Below are 27,900 nucleotides of genomic sequence, written 5' to 3' on the forward strand. Positions count from 1 at the left end.
TGATGGCAACACGAATTAAACGATCCACAAGTCTGACTTCGTTTAAATCCAAACAATGTATTCGATCTCTTTTCGTTCTGTTATTTCAGAGTAATTTCCATTTGTTAATGTGATCTTTACTATACATTTATTTTTTTGGGAGACTTTTGAATTTTCATACTTCCATTATTTTTAACCTGCTCTGCATGTGTACCGCACCAAAATGTTTGAATTCGTTATGTTCCACTTTGTCATCTACTCTGTCCTTTTTATTCTCCGGTGTGGTTAAATCTCTTGGCACAAAGACTTGTCTCGTGGGATGTGGATCTCTCTCTCTCTCTCTCTCTCTCTCTTATTGGCTATCCTAACTTTTCTATCTCTTGATAGAGCGAGATAAATTAGGGTAGCCAATTACTGATGTGACTGAATAGTTAGAAGCAAAATATTGCAGCTGTCAAAACATCTAAAGTGGGGTGAGTGCGGTCTCATTTGTTAGCACCAAATGAGCATCATATAAATGAGACTAAGGGGTCCAACGGGTGTAATATTGCTGCCCATGTCCATTCCTTATGACCATAGTGTAGCCATCTTCTATTGGCTACTTCCACCAGGATAACATGTCCTCTCACAATGCTGAAATGGCCTTGACTGGTTTATTGAACATGACAATAGTACTAGGGCGGGGTGGGCAAATTCATTTCTGGAGGGCCGCAGTGGCTGCGGGTTTTTGTTCCAACCCAGTTGCTTAATTAGAAAACAATCCTTGACAATAATTACATTTCATGGCTTGTTAGTGCTTTAACTGTCAAGTCATTCTCATATCCTAGATTTTTTTTTTCCATTCTAAGGATATCATCCAAATACTTTGCAGTGTAAAACGGATGGGTAATTCTCAGTCCTTTTTTTTTTCTCTTCTCTTTCCTTCCAAGTATTTAAACTAAATAGTGCACGATAAATACACACAGGTGTAAAGGGTAACAAGCAAAATGGATAACTGCTGGTTTCTTTTGTCATTTGCATCTTATTGCTAATAAGGAGCAATTAAAAACCAAGAACGCAGCTGTTTAAGACTTAAATAAGCAATAAGGGTTCATAATCTTAACGAGGGAGATAACTAAAATGAAGCAGAAGTGTTTCTAGAGCAATACGTGCTTTTTATTAAGCAATTGGGTTGGAACAAAAACCTGCGGCCCTCCAGGAATGAATTTGCCCACCCCTGTACTAGGGTGTTGTACCGTGTTCGCCATTATCAAAGTAGTTGCCTGAAGAAGGGGCCCGAGTTGCCTTGAAAGCTTGCATATTGTAATCTTTTTAGTTAGCCAATAAAAGGTGTCATTTTGCTTGAACATGACGATGAATTCATTGTGGGGGAATGGGAGATTTGCATCATAGATGTGCAGCTGACAACAGTGTGATGCTATCCCGTCAATATGGACCAAAATTGCTGAGAAATGTTTCCAGCACCTTGTTGAATCTATGCCATGAATAATTATAATGGTTCTGAAAGGGGGTCCAACCTGGTACACATGCAGATTCCTATACCGGGTGTTTTTATTTACAACAATCCATTTTAACAGGCTTCCAAATCCTCTTTAAATAGCACAGAATAACAGCTTTTCCTCTCCTTTCTAACTTCCAAACTAGTCTCCTCTCCTGACTTGGACTACTGAGCCAGGAAAAAGTTTCTGCCAGGCACATTGTAGCCCAAGGTATAATGTTCACCTGCAGCTCCCCCTGGTGGCACCAAAGAAACCTGACCGAGCTATTCTATGGGACTGAGTTCCATCAGTGGGATGGTGCCTTTGTGTGCGGGCAGGGACACACAGTCCCAGCAAAACACCACCCACTGTCCACCTGTGCAAGTCTCCTGTCCTGGCAAGGAACCAACAACCATCCTCGTCCTTCCATTATGGCATCCCATCCTGGCAAAGAACCAGCTTCCAGCCTGGTTGGAACAACTGACCAATTTCATGGAGCTCTCACTATATAAAAATACTGTGTCCGGGTGATGTAGGATTTTTATATAAAACCCCATCCAGGTTAGTTCCTTCCTGCTATGTGCCCAGTGCTGCTTGGATAAGCTCCGAATTCACGTGACCTCATTGTTGGAATAAGCTGGTCTAGAAAATGTATGTGTTTGTGTTCGGTCATCCACTTCAATAGCTCAGAACTACAAAATGAACTTAACCATGGGAGTTAAATCAATAATGTCAACAGGAACAATTATGGCATAAAGTTAACTGCAGTATTCTATTTATCCTGGTTTTGTTTATTTTGTTATACGTCTCTCTCCATTATTAACATTGTTGGCTCCAGTGTTATCACAAGACATTTTTTTTCAATGTAGAGTTGCCAGTTTAATTTAATACACATCTTTGTCATGTAGAAGCAAAATCCACATGGATTTTATGCTGTACATTATGAAACTGGGAAGACTCTGGGGCTTTCACAAAGAATGCATGCTGCCAGGTGAAGAAAAGAAAGCCAAGAAATAGAAGAAACAACAAAAGAATAAAGAGACTGAATTCATTTGTCACATGGCAGCTAAGGGGTAGGGTGGCAAAACTAATAGACTTGGATGGATTTCAATTCTAAATGCTTTAGAAGGCAAAGCAATTGGCTACACAAAATGAATCCTGCTAATCCTGTAACTAGGATTACATTCAGACTACAGTAGGTCCACCAAAAATACAAGGGTAAATTAAAAAGTAAAGGTAATTTGAAAAATATGCTGTAACTGCCATGGATAGAAGCTGACGCAATACAACACGTTTGTGATGGCTTATGGGTAATTTGACCATGCGCAGCACTCTGCCATTAGTCTATCTAGTTGAAGCCAAGTTCAGATGAACATGGATGCTCTGCTCCAGGATTACACTGTTGTTGAACAACATGCTGAAGTTCACTGAAGGATGCTGGCTCAGCACGGATGTGAAAATTGCATGACTCAATGAAAAGTTTATGAATGGGTAGAAAGATTAAAGCTGGAAGAACAAGTGTAACTGATGAAGCTTTATCTTGACGAGCATAAACAGCGCCTACAACCCCACATCAAGTAGCAGATCTTGCCTTCATTAGAGAAGACTGACGGATTATGTTGGCTGCTGATGTTGCACATTTAGAAATCAGCTACGCCACTGTGCAGGATGTCTTGGAGTACCATAAAATTTGTGCAGGGTGTGTACTCATACAGCTTACTGATCTGCGCAAGCCAACATCCTTTAGTGAATTTCAGCAGGTTTCATTCCATCTGTCCAAAGAAATCTCACAATAGCGTGTTGTTCAACAATGATGCAGTCTCGCAATGGAGCGCCCATGTTAATTTGATCTTGGCTTCGACTAGACTCACAACAGAGCGCTGTGCTATGTTTTCAAACTGCCCATAAGCCATTGTCAACTTCTATTTGTTATGTTTACGACGTAATTTTCAAATTGCCTATACTTTTTGATTTACTCAAGTATCAGTGGTCACTTTCTGCCACAACAAAAAAACATAAAAACAAATAATATAGTGAGTAAAGTGAAAGGCTACTCTCCAGAAGACAAAAATGAAAACAGGAGAAGTAGTAGAGATGAAGACCAGACAGTGTCTGGTTCTAGAAGCAAAATTCCATGAAAGCAAATCCTGTGCCGGATAAAGCTATCCTCTCATGTTTGAGTTTTGTACCAAACACTGTTTCTGTAGATGTATAGAAAAGACACACACATGGCTTCAAACAGTAGCAGCCATGTTCATCAACACAACGTGTGTTAACAGCAAATATCATGAGTTCTCCCTGAGAACCTTTGAATCAAAGGTAGGTACAGTGTTGCAAAACTACCCCCTTTTCTTTAGTGAATAGATACATGCATTGTGCTTTAAACTGTGGGCAGGAGTTTTAGAAAGTAGCCCTGTAGTGTAGGAGTTTGCCGTTTTCACTACACTTTTTAAGGGCTCGTTTATACTTCACGCTCAGCACGTGTACGCACACACATCATGGCTGCCACGCATTCCCAGCGTTCATTTCACGCGTCCTCTGAGCAGGTCCTCAGAAATTAACACGACGCTTCAATAACTGATGAATGATTCGATGTGGTGAAGCATAATGCCGACATACAAATGCATTCGTGTTGCATTTATATTCAAAGTACGCATATTCCCCATCGTAATAACATGATATCTCACATACCAGCTTTTTTTTGCACCTTCACAACAGCAACAGAATACAGCAGCGAATCTGCGCCACAGAGGAAAAAATTAAGGACACAGTCAAAATGTGTATTTTGTGATTAAAGTGGAATTTTCGGCTTTAATTTCGAAATGTCCACTTTAACCTCGTAGTTTACTTTATCATTAAAGTAGACCATCGTAAACATCATCCTAAAACCAACCCAGTTGTTATCTGCTGAGCTTCTGGGGCTTCCTCCTGACCTGACAGCAGCGGCAAGCAGCAATAGATTACCACACAGAACACATTAAATGTATGATATTCCAACTCTCTGCACGTTTAATAATAATAATAATTCTTTGCATTTATATAGCACTTTTCTCACTACTCAAAGCGCTTAGCAATTGCAGGTTAATGGCCTTGCTCAAGGGCCCAACAGAGCGGAGTCCCTTTTGGCATTTAGGGGATTCGAACCGCCAACCTTCCGATTGTCAGTGCAGATCCCTAGCCTCAGAGCCTCCATTAAATCATTAGATTTATACTTGATATCACTTTCATGATGAAATGCATTAAAGTATCCATCCATCCATCCATTATCCAACCTGCTATATCCTAATACAGCGTCACGGGGGTCTGCTGGAGCCAATCCCAGCCAGCACAGGGCACAAGGCAGGAACAAATCCTGGGCAGGGCACCAGCCCACCACATGACACACACACACACACACCAAGCACATACTAGGGACAATTTCAGATCCTAACCTGCACCTAACCTGCATGTCTTTGGACTGTGGGAGGAAACTGGAGCACCCGGAGGAAACCCACGCAGACACAGGGAGAACATGCAAACTCCACGCAGGGAGGCCCCGGGAAGTGAACCCAGGTCTCCTTACTGCGAGGCAGCAGTGCTACCACTGCGCCACTGTGCCGCCCACCTTAAAATATGTATGTTAAATTTTACAGATAAATCATTAATTTCGTTTAAATAATGAATACTGATAATAATTACACACATGGGGGTGACATGGTGGCGGAGCGGTAGCACTGCTGTCTCTCTGGGAGTCACGTTGCTGGTGTTCCCTGCCTGGAGTTTACATGTTTTCCTGTTGGGATTCCACAGTTTGCTCCATTATCCTTCCAAAGATATACAGATTTGGGGATCTGGTGACGCTAAAATGACGCTAGTGGATGTGAGTGCTTGTATTCACCTTGCGATGAGCTGATGCCCTGTCCAGGGATTGTTTCTGCCTCATGCCCAGTGCTAGCTGGAATGGGTGCATCCCTAGATTGATGGATTTAATCATTAAACATCCTTTTCAGAGATATCATGGCAAGGTGTCTTTGGAATTTAATTTAATTTGGAAGCTGAAGCTGTTCTCACCGTGATGATATCTCACACTGCCACCTGGTGGAATCTTCCAGATTTACATAATGTACGCGCACCAAGTATAAATAGTACAGTGCTTTGCCTAGCAGTAGTGTTCCACTGGAGCATGCGTCACATTGCATGAAGTATCTGGCCTAAAATGGGTCGTCCCCAGGTGTGTATTGTCGTTTGAGAATCATGTGAGGTCGCGCAAGACTACAAATGATCTACTCACTAAGTCACTCGTGCTGCACCACGGAGGTGAAGGATCGTTCATCATGAACAGAACAATGCGTCCAGCTGCATGGTTTCGAAAGAAAAAAATAGAGAATCATGTTAAAAATAAAGGAATTCTATTGTGTCATCTTTTATGAACATTTTACGTTACATTTTACAATAGTAGCTTGCCATTGAGATAATATAGAGCTTTATCATTTCACTACAAGTTAGCATGAATGCATGAGCTAGGCAGACATGAAGTGTTTACATTCAACTGAACTTTCTCTTAAAACATCCTCAAAACAACAAACTATCGTAAAACCATGAAACACTTTTGAATTTTGCCACGGCCCACCTGCCAAGTTGTTTTGCCTGCCTAAGGTAAAGTCATCCCTGATGGAGGATCGCAGGAATCGTGAGAAAGAGGGGTCCTTACATCGGATTGGCTGGCCCAACACTGTTTCAGCCGTGGAATGGCCAAATGGGGGAGGCAGCTTGATGGATGAGGTCTCCAGGAGTCTAAAATAATCAAAATCTTATTATGTGATATCATCTACTGTTAAATTCTGCTCCGTACTTCTAACAAATTTTTATTTTTTATTGAGGATTTGTTATGTTCTGTGTATTGTATTGTATTGACCCCCTTCTTTTTGACACCCACTGCACGCCCAACCTACCTGGAAAGGGGTCTCTCTTTGAACTGCCTTTCCCAATTTTCTTCCATTTTTTCCCTACTAGGTTTTTTTTGGGAGTTTTTCCTTGTCTTCTTAGAGAGTCAAGGCTGGGGGACTGTCAAGAGGCAGGGCCTGTTTAAGCCCATTGAGGCACTTCCTGTGTGATTTTGGGCTATACAAAAATAAACTGTATTGTATTGTATTGTAATTTTAAAGTGACTTTCATATTTAACTTTAGTCCAAAACTAAGGCAAGGTGAAAATAAGAATAACTTCCCAGCTTTTGCCGTTTTGTTACAAACCCAAAAATCACATGTACATTTTGTTTGCCTAAAATGATATTATGTAAAAACCTAATTACAAACAAAACAAATATGGTTAGCATAAACAATATCTGCAGTGTCTTTTTAACTTAATTTACATACGTTTCTTAAATATTTGGGAGCATCCTCCTCAGTCCTCTCCATTGAAAGGCCATCAGCTTCTGCCCCTCCTCCTCAACTTTGGATGCTTGTTCAGGTATAAGTGCAATATTACAGTTTAGATATTTCTGGTAATGTTTTTTATGCCTACATATTGTCACAAACTCCACAAAGACCCATAGAAAGATTTTGGGCAGCCACCCGTATATTTGGTATCCTGACTGCAAATTGCAAACAAATGATAGCACTGATTTGCACAAAACTGAGTCCAAAACAGAACTGAGGGAATAGGGAAAAGGTGGAGGCTTTTAAAGGGGAAGACAGGAAGTGAGGTCAAAGGGGTCGGGCTCATGAGGGTCTTCAGCCATAGGCTCGAGCCCGAACGTGACATCACAGGGGCCGGAGCCGGCAAGGTCTTCTTCCATAGGCTTGGACCTGGAAGTGACGTCAAGAGGACCAGGTGGAATCTCCCGTGAATGGTCTGCAGGAAAGGGAGAAAAAGAGTCAGTGCACTCTGCCACATGCTGGTATGTCTCCTAACTGCCCTTACTCAAGCCATTTAGCTGCCTCCCATGCATGTGTGACATTATGTAGGAGAATAAATTCAAAATATATTACTTGATTGAGGTCCAGTCTTTGGTAGAGGAGGTAGGATCACACTGCTACTCAATTTGCACAGGTGTATGGTCTGACGCTGTTAAAAGGCGCGCAGCAGCTCTATGCCTGCCCCGGAAGTCGACGCTGTCTAATTTCTCCCGCTTACGGAACAATAAGGACACTGATGCAGTTATAGCTTGTTTCTTTTGAAGTGTGCGTAATTATAAAGTAAGTGATTTCACATCATGTTATTAGAGAATGTCCTGGGATGGTATCAGCAATGTATTGTAACGGCGCTGACAAGTTACATCAGCCCAGGATGAGTCACCCGAATGTGAGCTGGCATTACACCACCACTGGCATGTGTGCCTATATAAATGGCAAGACTACAAAGTACCATGTGTTTTTTCCCCTCTAGTTAGGCAAAAGGTGATCGGATTGTGAGCCACCTCAAACAGCCATGTAAAGAGCAGGGAAACCATCCATTGCGACGTGTGGTGCTTATACTACAAGTATATTTAAGGTTAATTTTGCTGCATAAATATCTGTTACGCTGAATGCTAAGATGGCGACATGCTGGCTACTGTTTAAGAACAACTACTGAATATTATTTATTTGCAAAATATGACATTGTTTATGATATTATCTCATTTAAACTTTATTTTTGTTACATATAGCCATTTTAATGTGGAAAGTCAGTGGTTAAGTTCCAGATCGATGTGTTAATATTCTAAATATACCAAGTGTTATTACCTCAAAGTAATTACAGGTATACACTATTGATCTGCTGCTGTAATTTACTGCCATATGTAATAATTGTATTAATTTGTTCTATTTCATTGATATGCATGATGAATTATAAAAGTTCACTTCCTGTCTTTCAGAAAAACACACGATTACCTGATAACATTTTATATGCATATAAAGGAGAAAGGGATTCCTTTGCCAGTTCTGATTTAGTGTTGACAGGGTTGTATACCAAATAAACTGGTTCTTCTGACAGACTTCTCATGTCTCCTTGTCTCTGACCAGACATCTACAGTGGGATCAAATTCCTGACTCAGCAGTATATGATTGCGAAGGCTGCCCGTGGAGCAATACCTTATTTACAGACATCCTGAGCCACATCCAACAAGTCAAGCTGATGCGGTCTCCAGCAATGCAGGTGGGTGTCGCTAAGAAAAACTGACACAGGTCACAGCGAGTGTAGAACATCAGGCTTACCAGCTGCCCAAAACTCTGCAAAGGACACGTGTGAAGATATGAATGTGGAGGCGATCCTGAAGCAAAAAGACCGAGGTCCACAAAGCAGCATTTCTTTTATGAGTTCTGTGATAAGCTATAAACGATGCACATAAAAGATTGGAGGAGACTTTTTCAAATGCACAGTAGTTATGGATACTGCAATCTCTACACTTAAGGAAAGAATCCTGACCTTGGGAAATGTGATAGAAAAGATTGGAGTGCTTTCAGAATTCCAGAATCTGTCAGTGGAGGAGCTGACAAAACAATTGGTAGTCCTTGGCAATGCATTAAGCCAAGGAGGACAATCTGACTTAGGAAGAAGACAACTTGCAGAGGAGCTGAAGAATTTGCCATCAAAGACGATGACTGTTCTTAAGCTGCTCACATTTATTCATGAAAAGAATCTCACAGAGGTCTTCCCAAATCTATGGGTCACCCTCAGGATTTCAGCCACTCTTTCAGAGCTGGTGGCTGGAGCAGAGAAGAGGTTTTCTAAACTTAATCTCATTAAGACTTACCTGACATAAACCACGTCAGGATCACCTCGGTTTTGCTGTCATTAGCAGTGACAATGAGGTTGCTGGGCAAATCTCCTACAGTGATGTTGTTGATGACTTTGCAGTAAGGAGGAGTAGAAGGGTCAGGTTTTAGGCTTGGAGGTGCCACAAATTGTGATGTCCAATATCATGTTTCATTCTAGATTTAAAGTATGAAAGTCAAGACTGTATAATATAAGCTATAATTTATAACTGTAAAAAGGTGTGTGCATTGTAAAAATTGAATCATTTTTGTATCTCTTTGCATTATTTATTATAATTGTTGAACAATTTATTATTACATTTATTATTACAATTGTTTAAATAAGTTACTGTGCTTCCACTTTTCTATTTGCATTTCATATTTATAAAACTATTTAAGTAAGTGTGGTGCATATTGTACCATTATCAAGTTAAAGCCATATTGTCATACCTGGTGGAAGGGCATGGATTTGTAAAGACTTCTTTACTGGGGCGAGGGGGTGGCAGTGGGTTGCCCCGTAGAATCGAGCCTAGGACACCAAATGTGCCAAGACCACCACTTCAGGTACCAGAAGACCAGTAAAAACAATGCAATCATTTCACACTATATAGAACATAAAATATAAAAATTATTTTGTGAGTAAAAACTTACCAGCCTCACCTCAAGAGGAGAAAACGAAATTGGGAGGGAAAAAAACAGACGGAGCTACCATCGTTGGCACCAAACACTTCAAATCCCGACATGCACTCGGACGTTTGCCTCATGACGTCACTTCCCTAAACAGAGACTGGCTGGCTGCGGCAGACTGATTTTGATTAGAAAGACGTTGGGTTACTAGGGCTCGGCGTGTTTATGCTACAAAACACAGCTTATGAGCTCAGCTAGCTGCCTGAGTCATTCAGTTTATCTAGATTCGTCACACGTTTTTAGTCAGTTGTTTTCTGACATGTCCTCATGTTAGATACAATTTTCTCTAGCGTTATGTCAAATGCTGATAAATTTGAAAAAGAGAAAAACAAGACGCTAACAATTTAGGTGAGCTTACTTCCGGTTATTTTCTTGTATTATTATTTTTTTTTACCGAGTCTCGTATCAACGTGACGTGCCTTTTTGTTTACTGGGTGGCGAATGAATGGAAATCAGATGAAGTCATTCTTTCTTGTGCTGACAGTGGTTGGAGGGAGTTTGACAAAGCGCACTCTGTCGTTGAAATCAGGAATCGCACATCGTTTTTAGTAAACAGTTCAATTCGTCATTCTGGACACAACCCGGTGCTTGAAATGAATTGAATTGGGGGCACGTGACAATGTCTTTGTGTAGTTTAAACAAAACAAAGTCACGTCCGTCTCCCTCTGCCTCTCTCCGATCATTCTGTATATATGCTTTGTATATAATCTGATAACGGGTGGCTGCATGAGGGCGTGATCGTTCATTGGTGAGTGAGTTAGGTCTCGTTTAGAGGAGCATTTTGTGACTAACGTTAGAAGGGATGGCAGGCCTGTCATCTGTTTATGCAATACATTCGTTTATTTCTATTCGTTTAGTTTTTTTAATCAATCCAATATTTTATGTCCCTTTACTGTAAGTTGAAGTGTGTAAACCTTAATATAGATTTTGTTATTTTTGTTTATTCCAAAAATGACAACAAATAATTTGTTGTATTAGCTAAACTTAGTTCTCAGCAAAACATAAAAAATCTAAGTTAAGTTCTCAGCAAAAAATAAAAAATCTAAGTTAATTAATTAATACTCTTTATAAACAGACTCGCTTAATTCAGTACAGGCACAGGGGAGCTTCATCAGGCATCAGGTTCCCTGTTACAGAATACTGATGTTTGGTTATAGACTAATTTCACCAGAAGGCTGTTTATGAAAATGAAATTCTTCAATTGGTCTCCATTCTCTCTCTCTTTCTTTCACTCTCTCCAGATTTTATTTTGCAACCAACAGAAGATCTTTGGGTTTCTCATCAAATGTGACAGTTGCAAGGGTACCATTCTTTGAAACTCCTCGACAAACAACACCCATTCTTTGAAACTCCTCGACAAACAACAGACGTTGTAAGGAACTGATACATGTAATTTACCAACGTTGTTGACTTAAGTGTATTTCTATACATCATTCTGAAGCAAGGCTTAGAGCGTTTAAATATTTAAGTATAAAAATACACAACTCGAAACACCTTTTATACACATATGCACAAGACAAAGTTTATTTTAAATAATGAGTAGTACTTTATACTATTTTAACTTGTTTCCAAAGCAATAACTTTAGAAATATTAGTTCAGTAAATGAAACAAAATTAAAGAACACATTATTATAAGTAAAGCATATTCATCTCAAAAATTGTGCGTGGATTAAACATGGGACAGTCACTGTAGTTGTGAAGCTTGTAGTTTTTTTTATTCCTGCATGATGTGCTCCATGTTTTTTTTTTCATTTTGTCATCAGGATTTGCTGAACATAATTCTAGTGCATTTTTGAATTAGTAATGGATGGAAACACACCACAAGATTTCAAGGAATCTAATCCTAGCAAGGACACTTTGGAAAATTCCAGTGATACAAGGAGTGGCGATAGTAACTTGGACTCCTCGGAGCAATCAGTAAGGAAGAGAGTCAGGCAAAGAACTCCCAGTCCACACAGCAGCTCATCATCTTGGTGTAAGTCTTAACTTGCTTGATGAAACACTATAATGGTGGTTCTGTTCTGTGTATTCTTTGATAGCTATAAGATATAATAAATACAAATAAATGTGTTTTATTGGCATGTCTGAAGAATGTTTGTAAGTATATTGTGATGGCAGTTAGAATCATACTTCCCATCATTTTATAGTAGATGGTTAAATAGAAAAGGCTTTTTAAATAAAATGATAATTAGAAGGAATATTTTCCAGATTTCATGTGAACAGAATAAATAATAGGCTAAAAACAAAGAAAAACTGAGTAATTACTGTTTGTTGAACAGGTTGCTATTCCAAAGGTCAGCATTTTCATAAAAGACTTTTCATTATTGAGTCATGGTTTTCTTTGTCTTACTCCTTCCTATTTTAATGATCAAGTTTAAAATTCAACTTTCAACCTTTTTGTCCATTTTTAGTGTAAAAAGCTCATTATCTTTAAAAAAAAAATACATAAAATGAAAACATCTGAGTTGTCATTCAAAGATAAACAGAAAAAGATGACAAATAAAAAGATGCTATTCTGATTGGAAAATGTGTTTTTTAAACATATAATTTTTTCATATCTTTTGTTCTGTTTTTTCCATGAATTACTGCAGCGGGAATAAGTAACCTGTATATATTAAAATAACTCGTATTAGTTCTGGGCAGCCCAATAGGAGCAATTCAGATATATTGTTTGTGGGATAGGACAGGTTGTCATTGATTTTATTTGTTATTCCTGTAACTAATCAGAGAGGTCAGAGTTGTGTAGGTTTTGCACTATTAACTACTTTTGATTCCTTTATGGTAATTAATACCTTGATAATCCTGAAATAGAGTTCTCAGTCACACATTAAGATAGAGCCACTTGCACATGTTTTTGGAATATAATTTTATCCTATTTTTCATCCTTCCTGAAGCAAGTTCCCCGAGATATGTGTCAGTGGAGGAACTTTTGGAAACTGCTAAAGGTGTCACCAACATGGCTCTAGCTCATGAGATTGTATTGAATGGAGGATTTCAGCTAAAGCGATCTGAGCCAGTAGGCAGGTAAGAACCAAAGGCAAATACTCCATGATATTTTCTTACTATTAGTAGTAGAGTAAGTAGAAAGGAGAACTTATCTATGATGCAAATTTTGGTGCAGTAGCTTCCTGGCCAGTTTTATTCTACTCTGTCAGGATGGAGTTAGAGCGTTCCATTTTATACATGAAATACTATGTAAGGGGTCACAGTCTGGGGCGTATACCCGACACCCAACTGTCCTCTTGACTCCCTAGTGGTTTGTAACCAAGATGGACCAGTGGCGATTGAGAGACACAACAAGTTTCAAATTGTCCAAAAGTTTCAGTGCATATTTATTTCAGTCATAAAGTATCTAAAATGCAGTTGTTAATTATTCAAAAAATACTATAGATCTTCATAAAAACTGCTCGAAAAAAGGAAATATTATAAATAGTTAAAATTGGTTAAAAAAACATCAGCATCTTCTCTTTAAATGTCCCTTTTGTTTTTCCAGCCCATCAGTGAAACATAACTTTGCACTCAGCCCATAAGCAGTCTAGTTGCAGATTCAACACTTCACAAAGGAAACTCATACTGTCTGAGATTGCTTTGAGCAACCTTGTCGCATTCCCCTCTCTCACTCTTTCTCTGGTCTGTCTTTTCCTATGACCTACCAACACTGACTTCTTGACTGATGTCAAAATCTGATTCTCCCATCCTTTTGTTCCTCTGGTCACCTTATCCTCTGTGATGCAGGTGGCACCCCAATTATCTCTTAGTGCAATTAACGAGGGTTAGTTTGAGCCACACTGTTTCAGCCCGTCTTTCCACCTGCACCACCACCAGTATACACAGAGAAGCACCATGTTTTAAATCTGGACTTGATGTTTTTTAAGATAGCTACAAGTCACGGGTTGTCACACACCCACTACCTAAGCTAACAGTCCGTATGGTTACAACATAACGAAGGAGGAAGCCAAGCTCAGGGACACAGAAGTTGCATATCCACATGCTTACCTCGGACCCCTTTCATCCCCTAAGCCAACCCTACCTAAAACCATAATGACCTTAAAAGGAATAATAAAAACACAATAAAAGCATTAATAAATATACAATCATTAAATCGTCTGTCATTCTGCAGTCCTTCAGGATTGGGTACGTAGGGTCATTATTTGGCAACATTGTTTTTTGTTGTCTCTATGTTGGACCCCTAATGGTCCATCCCACCTCTGCCACTATAAGTCATGTCCAGGTGGGCTGCAGTTCACATATTCCCTTGAAACCGTAGCATCAATTGTCATGTACAGAGAATGTATCGAGCATGATACAGTGCAATGAGGACTCAAACCAGCGAAAAATAGTGACAAATGTGCAAAGTACTTTTATTTAACAACTCAAATAATGTTCAAAAAGTACAGGGCAGTTTCTACTCTGAGCCTGAGCATGGACCACAAACTGCACTTTATCACCTACTAGCCTTTAATATGCTCAAAGTCATTGGTAACGTTCTTGTTCTTACCTTGTATGTAAAAATATGTAATATTTGAGTGTATTTGGTTGCAGATAAATGTCCTTAATGAGTCAAAACAGAGATGATTTACCTCTGTCTTCATGCTATGAAAGTATTTTTGCTTTCCAATTTTCAGGCTAAAGTCATTTCTTTGTGTGGATTATTTGTTAGGTAGTGGCTTTAATGGGAAGAGATTTAAATGGTGCCAATGAATTAACAACATTCTTGAAGATTCAGAGATGACAGTATTAGGGAGTACTGAGAGATAAATAAAAGTAAAGTAACATTTAATCGTTTCTTTGGAAGTATGATTTTATTCTTGTCCAGTTGTATGGCTCAAATATTTACCTGAAGAAATATTATAAAGAAAATGCAGAGGAGTGCAAGAAGTGTTATATTTTTCTAAAATAGCCCATCATATTGTGAAAATATCCTGTTTTACCTTGAACTGTCTCAGAGCTTATTAGGAAAAAGAGCATGCTAGACCTAGTGCTATTGTAGGAAAGCATTAACATTTATTGATTTCATTAGTTGTCAGTTATAATCATCAACATTAAAAGAAATAAACATTTGAAATACATCAGTCTGTGTGTAATGAATGAATCTAATATACAAGTTTCACTTTTTGAATGGAATTACTTAAATAAATCAACTTTGTCATGATATTCTAATTTTATGACCAGCACCTGTGTATGTGTATATATATATATATATATATATATATATATATATATATATATATATATATAATATATAATATGTGTGTTGTGACGAATGGTCGGGTCCCATACCCGGCTGGGACGCCCCTGTTGCTTATGTTCCGGGAGAGCAAGCATGGGCAGCTCAATACCTCCCCCGGGACACTTGGTGGCAGCCTTCCTGGCCGACGGGGATTACCCAACCTCTCGCAGGGCTCCATGGGAGATGGAGTCCTCCACAGCCTGGTTGGGACCCGGGGTGACCGCTATGGGGGGGGGGGCTGTCTGGATTCAACAGCTGGGCTGGACGAGCCTTCAGCCCCACCCGGAAGTGCAATTGGGACCAGATGGTCAAACACCTGGAACACTTCCAGGTGGGATATAAAAGGGGCCAGCCACTAACACTCGAGAGCCAGAGTCGGGAGGAGGAGGACTAAGCTTGAGGAGGAGTGGTGGTAAAGGAGAAAACTGTTGTGGGAATACTGTGGTTTTTGGGACTGTGTATTGCCTGTGGGTCACGGGGAAGACATGTGCCCATGGGTGAAGAAAAATAAAACCTTTGTTTATTTTATATGTGCCTCTCTGTCCATCTGTGTCGGGTCAGGCGCCTATATAGCACCTTTGTTACAGTGTATATATATATATATATATATATATATATATATATATATAAAAATATATATATATATATATAAAAATATATATATATATATATAAAAATATATATACAGTAATCCCTCGCTATATCGCGCTTCGACTTTCGCAGCTTCACTCTATCGCGGATTTTATATGTAAGCATATTAAAATATATATCGCGGATTTTTCGCTGGTTCGTGGGTTTCAGTGGACAATGGGTCTTTTAATTTCTGGTAGATGCTTCCTCAGTTGGTTTGCCCAGTTGATTTCATACAAGGGACGCTATTGGCAGATGGCTGAGAAGCTACCCAATCAGAGCATGTATTATGTATTAAATAAAACTCCTCAAATATATTGTGAGCAGGGGTGCTGTTCGTACCCCTAGAAGATACGGACGCTTCTCAAAAAACACTGAAAGACCACCTTCACATTCCTCTCATCCTTGCTGGGCTTACTTGTGGCTGCTTTTTTGCGCAATATGCTTCCCGCACTGTGCTTTGCATATTTAAAAGCCCAAACAGCACCTATTGATTTTTGATTGTTTGCTTCTCTCTCTCTCTCTTGCTCTGACATTCTCTGCTCCTGATGGAGGGGGTGTGAGCAGGGGGGCTGTTCGCACCCCTAGAGGATACGGACGCTCGTCTAAAAAATGATGAAAGACTACCTTCACATTGCTCCCTTCCCTGCTGGGCTAACTTGCGGCTGCTTTCTCAAGCGATATGCTTCCCACATGGTGCTTTGCATACTTAAAAGCTAGAACAGCACCTATCGGTTTTTGATTGTTTGCTTTTCTCTCTCTCTCTCTGACATTCTCTGCTCCTGATGCGCACTCCTTTGAAGAGGAAGATATGGTTGCATTCTTTTAATTGTGAGACGGAACTGTCATCTCTGTCTTGTCATGGAGCACGTTTAAACTTTTGAAAAAGAGACAAATGTTTGTTTGCAGTGTTTGAATAAAGTTCCTATCTCTCTACAACCTCCTGTGTTTCTGTGCAAAACTGTGACCCAAGTGTGACAATATAAAAATAACCATATAAACATATGGTTTTTACTTAGCGGATTTTCACCTTTCGCGGGGGCCTCTGGAACGCAACCCCCGCGATGGAGGAGGGATCACTATAATCACTCTAAAGTAATAAGTGAACCATTTTTAAGTATGTGCTGTACATATACTTATGTACTCATACATAACTTTACTTTCGAAATTATTCTGCACAGGTATAGTGTGTTTTTATTTATTTGTTTGTTTGTTTGTTTGTTTAGTTATTGTTGCTTTTTCTTGCATTTCATGTCTGGAATAAACTAAGTGCACACATACATTTTCATACCAGCTTCCCCCACTTCTGGGTTACATGGGTTGGGGACAAAGCATTTGGTGGCAGCCCTGGGTGCAGGACAGGGAACAGCCCTGGACAGGACCCCCTAGAGCTAGTCATACACACTGCTCACACACCTAAACCAGTGTTTCCCCACCACCTTTGGGATGCAAGCACATGAGACCTGTTCACTGAAAGGATTGACAGCAGCACTCATGGGCATGTAAAAATACTGTTATTGCTTTTGCCTGACTTGGGTTTATTGAAATTTGCACAAAACATCTTTGAAATATGACTGTGTCCTACTTGTGGAACACCTCATACATCAGTGTCTACAGTTAAATTTATCTTGCCTTTTAAATGGGTCTTATAAAAAAAATCACTATATATGACCACAATGAACTAACACATAAAAGCACTTTTTTGTTTGAGCTTATAAGTAAGACCTTTAGCATTTCGAGTTTAATACATTTTTAAATATTTTTTATTTTTATATTTTTTTTTCATATTTTGGAATTTATCAAGATAATAAACGAAAAATAACATTTATTTCAGCTAAAGCCTACATTCCCCACTGCAGGGTCTAGTCACCCATTAACATTTTTAGCATTTTCAAAATTTTGGTCTTAGGCTCCAGGTTTAAAATACAAAGATCACACATTTGTCAGTATCTTGGTAATATATTTTTTAGTAGTGCATTTTATTTTGATTCTTTAATTTGACAAATTCAGTTTTTGGATTGAAGATGGTGCATCTGAAATCACTCAAATTATACATTGAGTGACTTTTTAACAAAAGCAACATAAAATAAACCTTTGTTTTTTCAGTTTAAAGTTAACTTTAATATCATCTGTAGTGATTCATCTATCACAGAAGCCAGACTATCATTTTTATTTTACTGGACTTTAGAGCTTGATTTATAAGGCAAAGGATGGTGTAATTTAGGAGACCTGAAATGTTTTTTTCTTAGTATTTCACCTTCTAAAAGGTTCTTAATTAAATCATTCTTAAGTTATTTGTGTAGTTTCAATAATTGATAATACAGTACTTTGAAAGAACAAGGTAATGTTTAGTCCAACATATTTCAGTTGTTTTGTCTGAGTTACCCTGAGAGAATTGATACAGACTGCAGTAGTAGTGCTAGCAGATTTCAGCCACTATTTAGGAGTCATTAAACAATTTTGACTGTGACTTTGAAGTATGTCTGTTTCCTTTTTGAAGAGAATTTTCAAATATGCCTACCAGGGTGATGTCTCATTTCTCCCTGAAATCATGAGTAAGGATAAAAGAAGACGTGATAATCTGATGCCCCAGAATGTGCTGCCATCAGTAGAATGTAAACTTTTAAAGTGGTAGCTATTTAGAAGCTGTGCCTATAGCATTTCTTCTACATTATTTTTAAAGTCTTGTTGTGGGATTTCCAGGTGAACATGCACACATATGCAAAATAGCATAAGTAAAACTCAAATTTAATGCAGCTTCTAAACTAGGGAGGACACTTGTCATCCAGTGAGGCGTTACCCCAAAGCACAATGCCAGAGCAACAATGGAGAGACTTAAAGTAAAGAAACTTGATTTCCTTGAGTGGCCCAGTCAGAGTCCTGACCATAACATCATCAAACATTTGTGATAAGACCATAAACATTGCTGTCCACTGCCGCTCCTCAGCTAACCTGTAACTACTTGAGCAATTTTGCTGAGACAAATGGGGAAATCTGCTCCATTACATTAATAATTAATAGAGACTTGTCCAAAACACCTACTTTCTGTAATAACTTTGAGAGGTGTTTCAACCAAGTAATAAAAGATAGAGGTTAATATTACCAAATTATTGACTTTTTAGTTTTTGGAATTTACTGTTTAAATGGTTTATAATTTTGTTATTTTGTTAACAGCCCTGTAGAAGAGCCAGAGTAAAACTTAAAGAGTAGAAAAGAGGGAAGGGAATCCTTTTTCCCAATATAAATGCTTATTCTAAAATGTTATTCATTAGATTCTACCAGGTTTTTAAAAAGTTTTGAACCAATCCTTTAAGTGAGAATTAGATTTTTTTTCCAATTTCAAATAGTATATGACATCAGTTACCCAGTGACTTAAAGGAGGTGGGCTAGGATTCTTCCATTTGAGCAAGGTAAGTCTACATGCTAGTACTGAGGTAAAGGCAATTCAAAGTCCTTCTCCACTTTAAGCCCATGTGGCTTTGGTGGGAATACACCAAACACAGCTGTTAATGGATTAGGAGAGATTGTGACACCAAGGCTGTGTGATGGGCATTTAAAGGTTTTTGAACAGAATGATGTTAATTTGGTACTTGCCCAAAACATATTTCCCAGGGTGGCTAGTGCTTGATTGCAACATTCACAGGTTGGATCTTGCCCTGGAAACATTTTGGACAATTTTAAACGAGTTAGTTGTGCTTTATAAAAGATTTTGAATTAAATAATTGTATGCTTTGCACATATGGAACGAGAGTGAATTCTGTGCATGGCTGCCTTTCAATCCTTTTCTGAAATGTTGAGTAAGAGATCCTTTTCCCACTGTACTCTGGGATCTTTGAAAGAAGGGACTTTAAAATGTTTTTATAAATAGCTAGAGGGCTTTTCCCCCTGCTCGCTTCGCTCACCAGACTTTCAAATTTTCCTACTTCCATTATCTCTAACCTGCTCTGCATGTGTATTGCGCCAACATTTTTGAATTCTTTACGATGTTCTACTTTGCCTTTTTCCAGCCCCGGGCATGATTAAATCTCTTGGCACAGAGTCTAGTCTCGCGGGACGGGCTGATTATTACTTTCCTTATTTTCAGAATTTCCACATAGGTTATTTTTGTTCTTTTTTTGCTTTCTTTTTTGCATTTTTTTGTCTCCAACGCTTTTGGTTCTCTTTTTGATGCGCTGCTCTTTCTTCTTGGCGTAGTCGTTGACCTGTCATCTAGAACGTATAAAATTTTTAGGCGCTGAGAGTACAGGAAGTGTGTCTGCCAACAACTGAGTGGTCTTGTTTGAAAATGGTTGTAAGTAGGGTGTGACTTGCAAAAGTCACCGTCTCACGGGACTTGCTTCCAAAGGTTGTAAGTATGACGTGACTTGACCATCTCGAAGGACGTGAAAGTGTCTTGTCGCAGGAAAAAAAAGTCTTGTCTCGTCCCAAGATTTTTTTTTATAATAGAGAGATAGAGGTGCCGTCTGAGCTCTTAAGACTAATCAGTACTTCTTCTGGAATAGAAATAAGTGGAAAGTGAGGAAAATTGGGCCGATTCTGTTTAGCAAATTTGCTAATTTGATGGTAATGGAAAAATTGTGTTGAAGGGAAGTTAAGATGAAGTGTAATGGTAGGATGCAAAGACATTATCTATATGCAATTCTCTAAATTATTTAATCCCCGTACATTTTCCAAACATTAAATAATTTAAGTTTAAATGGGTGGAAAAATTAGATTATCATGTGGAGGTGTAACAAATAATAGTGCTTCCTACATTGGTTCCATATTCTGAGTGAATGAAGGACAATTGCCTTATTAGTATATTGATGATAACTTGTATTTACTTGAAAATTAGGTAGTGCCATGCCACCTTCTGCTTTAGATCATTGTGGGGCTACCCTTTGGATGCATAGATGTTTCAAATTCCAAATAAATGAGATTATGATTGAATCTAATTTCTTAAAAAATGATTTGTTAATGTATATGGGGATGCTTTGAAATAGAAAAAGAAGCTTGGGAAGGATATTCATCTTGACAGTGCTGATTCTTCCTGCTAAACTGAAATGGAGGGTAGACCATCTATGCATGACTTGTTTTTCCATGCAGACAGCAAAATTTTGTTGAAAAAGAGCTTTATATTTACTTGTGATGTTTACCCCTAGGTATTTAAACTGATCTGCGATGATTAAAGGGAAGGTGTCTGATCTAATAGTATGTGCAAGAGACTTCACTGGAAAAAGCACACTTTTATTCAAATTAATTTTGAATCCAGGTATCTTTTGAAATTCTGCTAGTGCTTTTAGGACTGCTGGCATGGAATTTTATTAGTTTGATATATACAGTACCATATCAGCTGCATATAGTAATATTTTCTGTTCAAGTACTTCTCTGATAACCCTCCTCTCTCAGATGCATTTCGAAAGTAAACAGCCAATGGCTCAATGGCAATTGCAAAGAGCAGTATTGATAGGGGGCATTCTTGTCTAGTACAGTGGAACCTCGAGATATGATCACCTCTGTATACGAGAAATTCAAAATACGAGGAAAGTATGAGCGAAAAATTCAGATCTAAATACAAGCATTGGCTCACGTAACGAGCCACGAGCCAGGCTGTGGGTATAGCTCGCGGCTTAGCGAGGGGGCTTGGTAGCTGTAGCGAGCCGCAGGGCGATCTGCGGTGTCTGCGTTTCTCACCTAAGTGCACAGGTGGGAAACTGCCCACATCCATGATTTGTCCTGTGGCTGATGGGCTGGAAGGGTTGCCACCCGTCCTTTAAAATACAGAATCGTCCAGTATTTGAGAATGAAATTGCGCGTCCCGTTTTGAATCAATACGTATGCGTCCCTTATTTTTTTGTATTAAAAGTGGTAACCCTAGCAGCTGCCATGTCTTCCCCGCATATATAGAGAAGCGCGAGCCGGTTAAGGGGGAGAAGAAGTAAAAGAAAAGAGAGGAGAGGAGAGGAGAGAGAACGGAGGTTGCAGGAGGAGGCAGGAATCCGCAGCAGTAGGAAGTCGGTGCGAGAGAGCGAGCGAGTACAGGCTCGTGTGTAGCTGAACAGGCGAGCCAAACAGCTGAAGCAGGACGGTGTAGAGAAGGTCAGCTGCATTAAGTGTCTCGCCTGTTGCAGGGCCCGCATGGGAGAAGCAGGTGAGACGCTAACAGAGAAGAAGCACCGGGGATTGTCATCTGTTTTTTTGAAGACTGCTTCCTGTTGACGTTTTAACCTCGTGTTAAAGGATTGTTATTCTTATGTACTTTAAACCTCCACTTCACAACTGTTTTAAGGATTAAAGATTTATTGAATGCTCTACTGCACTTTGGACACCTGTTTTGATTCTTTTAATAATCAGTTATATTATTTACCAGTGTTATTTATTAAAGGTAGACTACAGTATATATAATTTATCAGTGTTATTTGTTAGGAAAATTGATTTTTATGTTAATATATTTGGGATGCGGAACGGATTAACTGGATTTCCATTATTTTCAATGGGGACGTTTGTTCTAGATACGAGAAATTCGCTATACAAGCTCAGTGCTGGAGCGAATTAAACTCGTATCTAGAGGTTCCACTGTACCACGTTCTAGTTTAAAGTAGTCTGAAATAATGTTAATTAAAACTGAAGCTTCTGGATTTGTATACAGTAGTTTGATCCATGAACATGTTCGGGCCAAAGCCAAATTTGTGCAATGTATTGAATAGGTTTTTCTGCATCCAAAGATAATAAAATCTCCTGAGTGTTAGGCTTTATGGGTTACATTAATTAGGTGTCGAAGATTGGAAGTTAAGTGTCTGCTTTTAATAAATCTGGTTTGATCTTGTGATATTATTGAAGGAAGCACTTTCTTGATCCTTCTGCTAGACCTTTGGAAAGTATCTTAACATTTTTATTCAGAAGTGAGACTGGTCTGTATGATATACATTGTAATAAGTCCTTATTTTTCTTAACAAAGACAGTAATTAAAGCTTTTTGAGGAAGATTTTTATTGTCCCTGCCTTCTATAAATGTTGCTAATAATAGGGGAGCTAACTTAATTGAATTTTTTTTTTAACTCAGAAGGGTAACCATCAGGGCCTGCTGCTTTCCCACTCTAAAGTGAGTTTATAGCATCTAGTAACTCTGAGAGTGTCAGAGGATTATCCAGTTCCTCTGTACTGAGCGTATCTAGCTGTGGTATCTGTAGTGTATACCAAAAATGCATAAAATTGTGTCCTGCCTTCTTTAACTCTTTTAGGGCTAATTTTTTTTTTTGTTTCTTTTCTCCCAGGGCTGAATATTTTTCCAAAAACTAACATTTTTTAAAAAAGAACACAAAGCAATTGTTTAACATATCAAATCAACAAAAAATATTTACTTTTGACAAATGTTACTGTCTTGCATGTTGTATGAGCCTGAATTCTCTATGTGTTGTTTTGATGCCTATTTTTCAATTGTCTGTTGCTGCATTTTCTAACATATATTGTTAGTGTGTACTGTAGAGAGACAAGTCACCCATTTGCCATCGTGCCATGCCACTGCCACCAAGTTTTCTGCCTGCATGAAAACCGTATTGTCACCTCTTTTCATCTTCTGAAACTTTATGAACTTTATGTATGGCATTATAGCCTGGCTCACCCCATGGGATTTGCTTCTGTTTATTACAGAAGTGAATAAAACTTTGCAGCAGCACGTACCTAAGCCACCAGGGGACAAAACACGTTTGGACCAATGCTCCCTGAAGTTATATCACCAGTTCTGTCCCATCTCTATTTGTAATGCCACAGCGCGCTTCATCTCGTCTTTCGTTGTGGGTTTCCACTTTGAATAACGAGAATGCGATGCAAACGCAGCCCGCGATTCAAAAAAAATCTCTGCCTACCTGTTTGTCTCGTCTGACAGTAGCTGAAAAGCAGCATCAGGAGAGAGCAGCCTGAAGTACAGCAGCTGGTGATCTGTCGTGTCCAAAAGCAAGCCATGCCGTCTTGTAAACTCCGGTAGCCATATCGGCTCTCAACGGATCAATGTATGTGTATTTATCCCATGCGAACCTTGGCGTAGATGCATCGGCTGCGCGAAGGCACTCAACTGACAGCAGATCCGCTCGCGCGGCATCGGCTGGTGTCTGATCAGCTGATGCCTGCTTCTAACTCTCTTGCTCGATCTCCTGATCACTGCCAATAAAGTCCGATTCTGAAAAATCAAGAGTCCGACTCCGCGGTAATGCACAAAACAACGTCTGCCAAGTGTTTTCTTTTCTGCACTTGCTTCGCTGCCTTTTCACATGTCGGTGCCATCTTGCCTTTGTTTACATTTCGCAACTCACGCACACGCAATGTTTATTTGCCGAGTCAACGAGTCTAGCATTCCTCCAAGCACAGAGGGAATGCCTGTGACGTGACAGTGAGATTTGTCGCCATTAACAGCTGATTGTCGCCCTTTATCCCTGGATGTCGACTTTTGTCGACATTCGTCTTCAACCCCTCCTGTCGACAAAAGTCGACATCCGCCCTAAAAGAGTTGAACTGAGTAGAATATAAGGACTTATAGTATTCTCTAAATGTGTGCATTATGTTTTTATGGTCAATGATTTTATCTCCATTTGTGTTGGTAATTACTGATTTTGCATTGTGAACTTCCTGCTTGTGGATTTGTTTAGCTAAGATCTTATTAGGACTTCTCTTCATGTTTATAGTAATGATGTTGAGATTTAACATTGAGTTATTCAGTTTCTTTTGTTGTCAAGTTGAATTCTGATTATAAAGCCTGCCATTTCCTATAAAGTGCCTCATTTGGAGACCTGGCATGTTTCTTATACAGTCGACCCTTGATATACGACCGGCTTGACATGCGAACAACTTGATTTACGACCAAAATTTTTATTTTGATTTACGACCAACATCTTGCGTTACGACCTGAATGCGGTCACGTGTATCCTTGCGCGATTGTAAACAAACAGAAACATTCCTATTAATGCGGCACTCATTCAATAAAATGTCAGGTTTGTAAACTCTCTTGGGACCTCCCCCAACTAGAAGACATGCCAAAGTCCAAACTCCGTATGGAAGACTGTTTATCTGTTGCTGGGGCAAAAGCCGGCTTAAAGCTGTGCTGAGTCTCTCAGCCAAAGCAAACAGAAAAGATATCGATGGGTGATATGCATGTGATATCCCTGCCCGGCAATGGACAAGCAAGCTTCCACAGTCGCGGCAATCGCGCTTCAGGACGCACTTCAGCATGTTGTTCCCATTGAGTGGGGAGTGGGGGGGTCTCAGAAGAGTTCAGAAACAGTTCCTTGTATCATCGCAAGGAAATGCTGAGAAAAATTCTCGTCAGAATAACTTGTAGGCAGGAGGAGATTAAAATTAATGCAAAAGAAGCTATAGAAATGATTGCAAATGCCTGAGCGCAAGTTAAAGAAAGCCTTTAAAAAACCTTCAGTTTCATTATCATCCTCCTCCCTTCCTGCAGCCCAAAGATGTCAAATTAAATGGTGAGTACAGTATGAAATTGTTGTTTCTGGTAGGCTAGGCACTTTTTATTACTTTTTGGTTAGTACATTAGAAAAATTATTGGTGTTATGGTAAATTATGCACATTATACAACCCTTTTTTTATTATGAAAAGATTAAGTGTTGCAGTGGGAGGTTCGGAACGCATTATAGGTATTTCCATTATTTCTTATGGGAAAAATAGTCTTGACTTACAACCAACTTGAGTTACAACCAGCCCTCGCGAACGAATTGAGTTCGTAAGTCAAGGGTCCACTGTATATTCTGGTAATTTCACTGATTAACTCGGAAGCCTTCTTGGCTTCCAATTTATTTTTGTGGGAGAGATATGAAATAAACTGCCCTCTTAAAATGCCTTCAGATTTTCCCAGAGTATTCCTGCAGAGGCCTCTGGGGATACATTTGTCTGTAAAAAAGCAATCAATTTGCTTGGATGTACATTCTGTACAGTTCTCATCAGTTAATAACAGATGGTTAATATGCCAACTGCGAGATGAGTATGTGGGGCAAAGTGGTTTGAGGTCCATGAACAGAGGTTCGGAGATAAAAATAGCATCATACTTGTAAGATTTGATTATTGGCAAAAAATGATTATCTATAAAGAAATAATTCTTCAGTAACACTGATGTTCTGTTGAGAAGAAGGAATATGCTGTTAAGTTTGGATTTAGAAATCTCCATGAGTCTCATAAGTTATGATCAATTACAAACTGTTCGATTGTTTTTACAGTGTTATCACCACTGTAGCTGAAGTCCTATCTAGGCGGCTCATGTATAACGCTGTGCGTAAAATTCACACTAAAACATGGCACACAGACAAAAGTGGAAATGTGTACATGTACAAAGAAATCCAGATGCAATAATTTGTGCGAACCCCAAGTTCCATGCACTTCCCCTTTACAAATCCCAACAAACATGAAATTGAATGCACGTGCATGCTCCTACAGCCCCACCCCGATTCCTCCCCAAATTTCACATATTTTAATATGCAAATCAATATAAATATCACCTTCCATTCAGTGTTTTGTTAAAAGACAATGGCAAAAGCACGTGATAAAAAGAATTTCAGCAAATGCAAAGCAGAGGCAAGGAAAAACGTACTATTTGTTGGATTATGCAGTGGTATAAACAACAACAGGAAATGGATCTGTGATACTGATACAGTGAACAAAAAAAGGTTGAAATGTCAACTTTTAATCTTGAAATTTCTTTCCACTTTAATCTCGTGGTGTATTTTATCGTTAAAGTAGAATGTCATAAACTTTATCTTAAAAATCAATGTTTAATTTACTAGAGTTTATCAGACCCCATCGTAACTAAAGTAGCACATTAAATGCTTCGTATTCTATGTGTTCTATGTGTGTGAATCACTATGTGCTTCTTAAACAGGCTTTCTCTTATGCCAACAGGAGTGTGTAGATACCGATCTCCACACAGAATTCATTACATTCATGATATTACAGTTCTCTGAACAATTTAAATGCTAAGACGTATGTTTCTATGATTAAGATGGCCCAGGATTACGAGTTTTTTCGTAGGCTTCAGGGATTCTATTGTTGATTCCTGTCCTTCCTTTTCTTTCTCCACGTAACCAATTGCCACAGAATAAGCTCTATGATAAATGTCAAACCATTGGTAAGCGTAAAACGCAAATTCTTCAAAACGTTTAAGAAACATTAAAAAATCTTTGTAATACACCCATCTATCCATCCAAGGTCGCACCAGTCCCAGCAAGCATACAGTGCGAGGCAGAACCAATTACTGCACGGTGTGCCAGCTCATCGCTACTGCTGCGCCACCGTGCCCACACATGTTTAATTGTTAACACTATACATTATTTAAATAAAGTTAAAAATATATCTATACTAGGAGGCTTCGCCCTTTGCTCGCCAACCCCTCTGCCTGCGGTACGCGCCAGCAACTTCGCGTCTCTGCCACTCGCTTATGTGGATTTCACTTTCACCAAACAACAAAACTTTTAATTCTCGTGGATAGGCCTCTCCATTGGGAAGAAACACTACTTTTCCCTGATGGCAACACGAATTAGAAGATGTACAAGTCTCCAAATTAAAGTTTAATGCCAAACAATATCTACATACTTCTGTCATATCACCTATGTCCATATATTTGATCTCTTTTCAATTTTACCTTTTCGTCAATATCACATTGAATTTTGATTCCGTGTTTGGGATTACATTGTGACAACGCAACGTATAACTGCCTGTGAGTGAATATTGTTTCTTTCTCTCTACACGAACTGTGTCTGACAATAGCATTCACACAAATGAGAAATGATTGAACCGTGTACGTGGTTGTAAATGTTTTAGATGTGGGCAGGATTTTTCCAAATCTGTTTGCATAAAGTCTTGTCTCGTGGGCTTGAAATTTTCTCTCGCGGGATTTTTCTTTCACCAAACAACAAATCTTTTAACTCTCACAGATACACCTCTTTATTGGGGACGAAACAATATTTTTTCCTGATGGCAACACAAATTAGATGATCTACAAGTCTATGACTTAAGTTTAAATCTGAATAATATGTTCGATCTCTTTTCGCTGTCCCATTATTTCACCAAGTAATAATTTCCGTTTGTTTGTGCTAATGCGATCTTTACTATCATTTTTTTTGAGACTTTCGAATTTTCGTACTTCCATTATCTCTAACCTGCTCTGCATGTGTATTGCGCTAACATTTTTGAATTCTTTACGAGGTTC

General features: G+C 39.0%; 1 protein-coding gene across 3 annotated transcripts in view; it reads left to right on the forward strand.

Annotated features, from left to right (window-relative positions):
• The first annotated feature begins 9,856 nt into the window (after positions 1 to 9,856).
• tcp11l1 (t-complex 11, testis-specific-like 1) overlaps positions 9,857 to 27,900 on the forward strand; it is a 53,272-nt gene continuing 35,228 nt past the window's right edge. Inside the window, exons 1-4 of one of the 3 annotated variants that reach the window (XM_028793885.2) lie at positions 9,857 to 10,202; positions 11,096 to 11,226; positions 11,618 to 11,829; positions 12,749 to 12,878. In XM_028793885.2, coding sequence (XP_028649718.1) covers positions 11,658 to 11,829; positions 12,749 to 12,878 — 302 coding nt within the window. In that variant the 5' untranslated portion in view covers positions 9,857 to 10,202; positions 11,096 to 11,226; positions 11,618 to 11,657. Of the gene's footprint in view, positions 10,203 to 11,095; positions 11,244 to 11,617; positions 11,830 to 12,748; positions 12,879 to 27,900 lie in introns of all 3 variants that reach the window. The other 2 variants (XM_028793884.2, XM_028793887.2) reach the window with 2 other exon arrangements.

The sequence above is a fragment of the Erpetoichthys calabaricus genome, chromosome 2 (assembly GCF_900747795.2).
Source record: "Erpetoichthys calabaricus chromosome 2, fErpCal1.3, whole genome shotgun sequence".
Classification (NCBI taxonomy): Eukaryota; Metazoa; Chordata; class Cladistia; order Polypteriformes; family Polypteridae; genus Erpetoichthys; species Erpetoichthys calabaricus.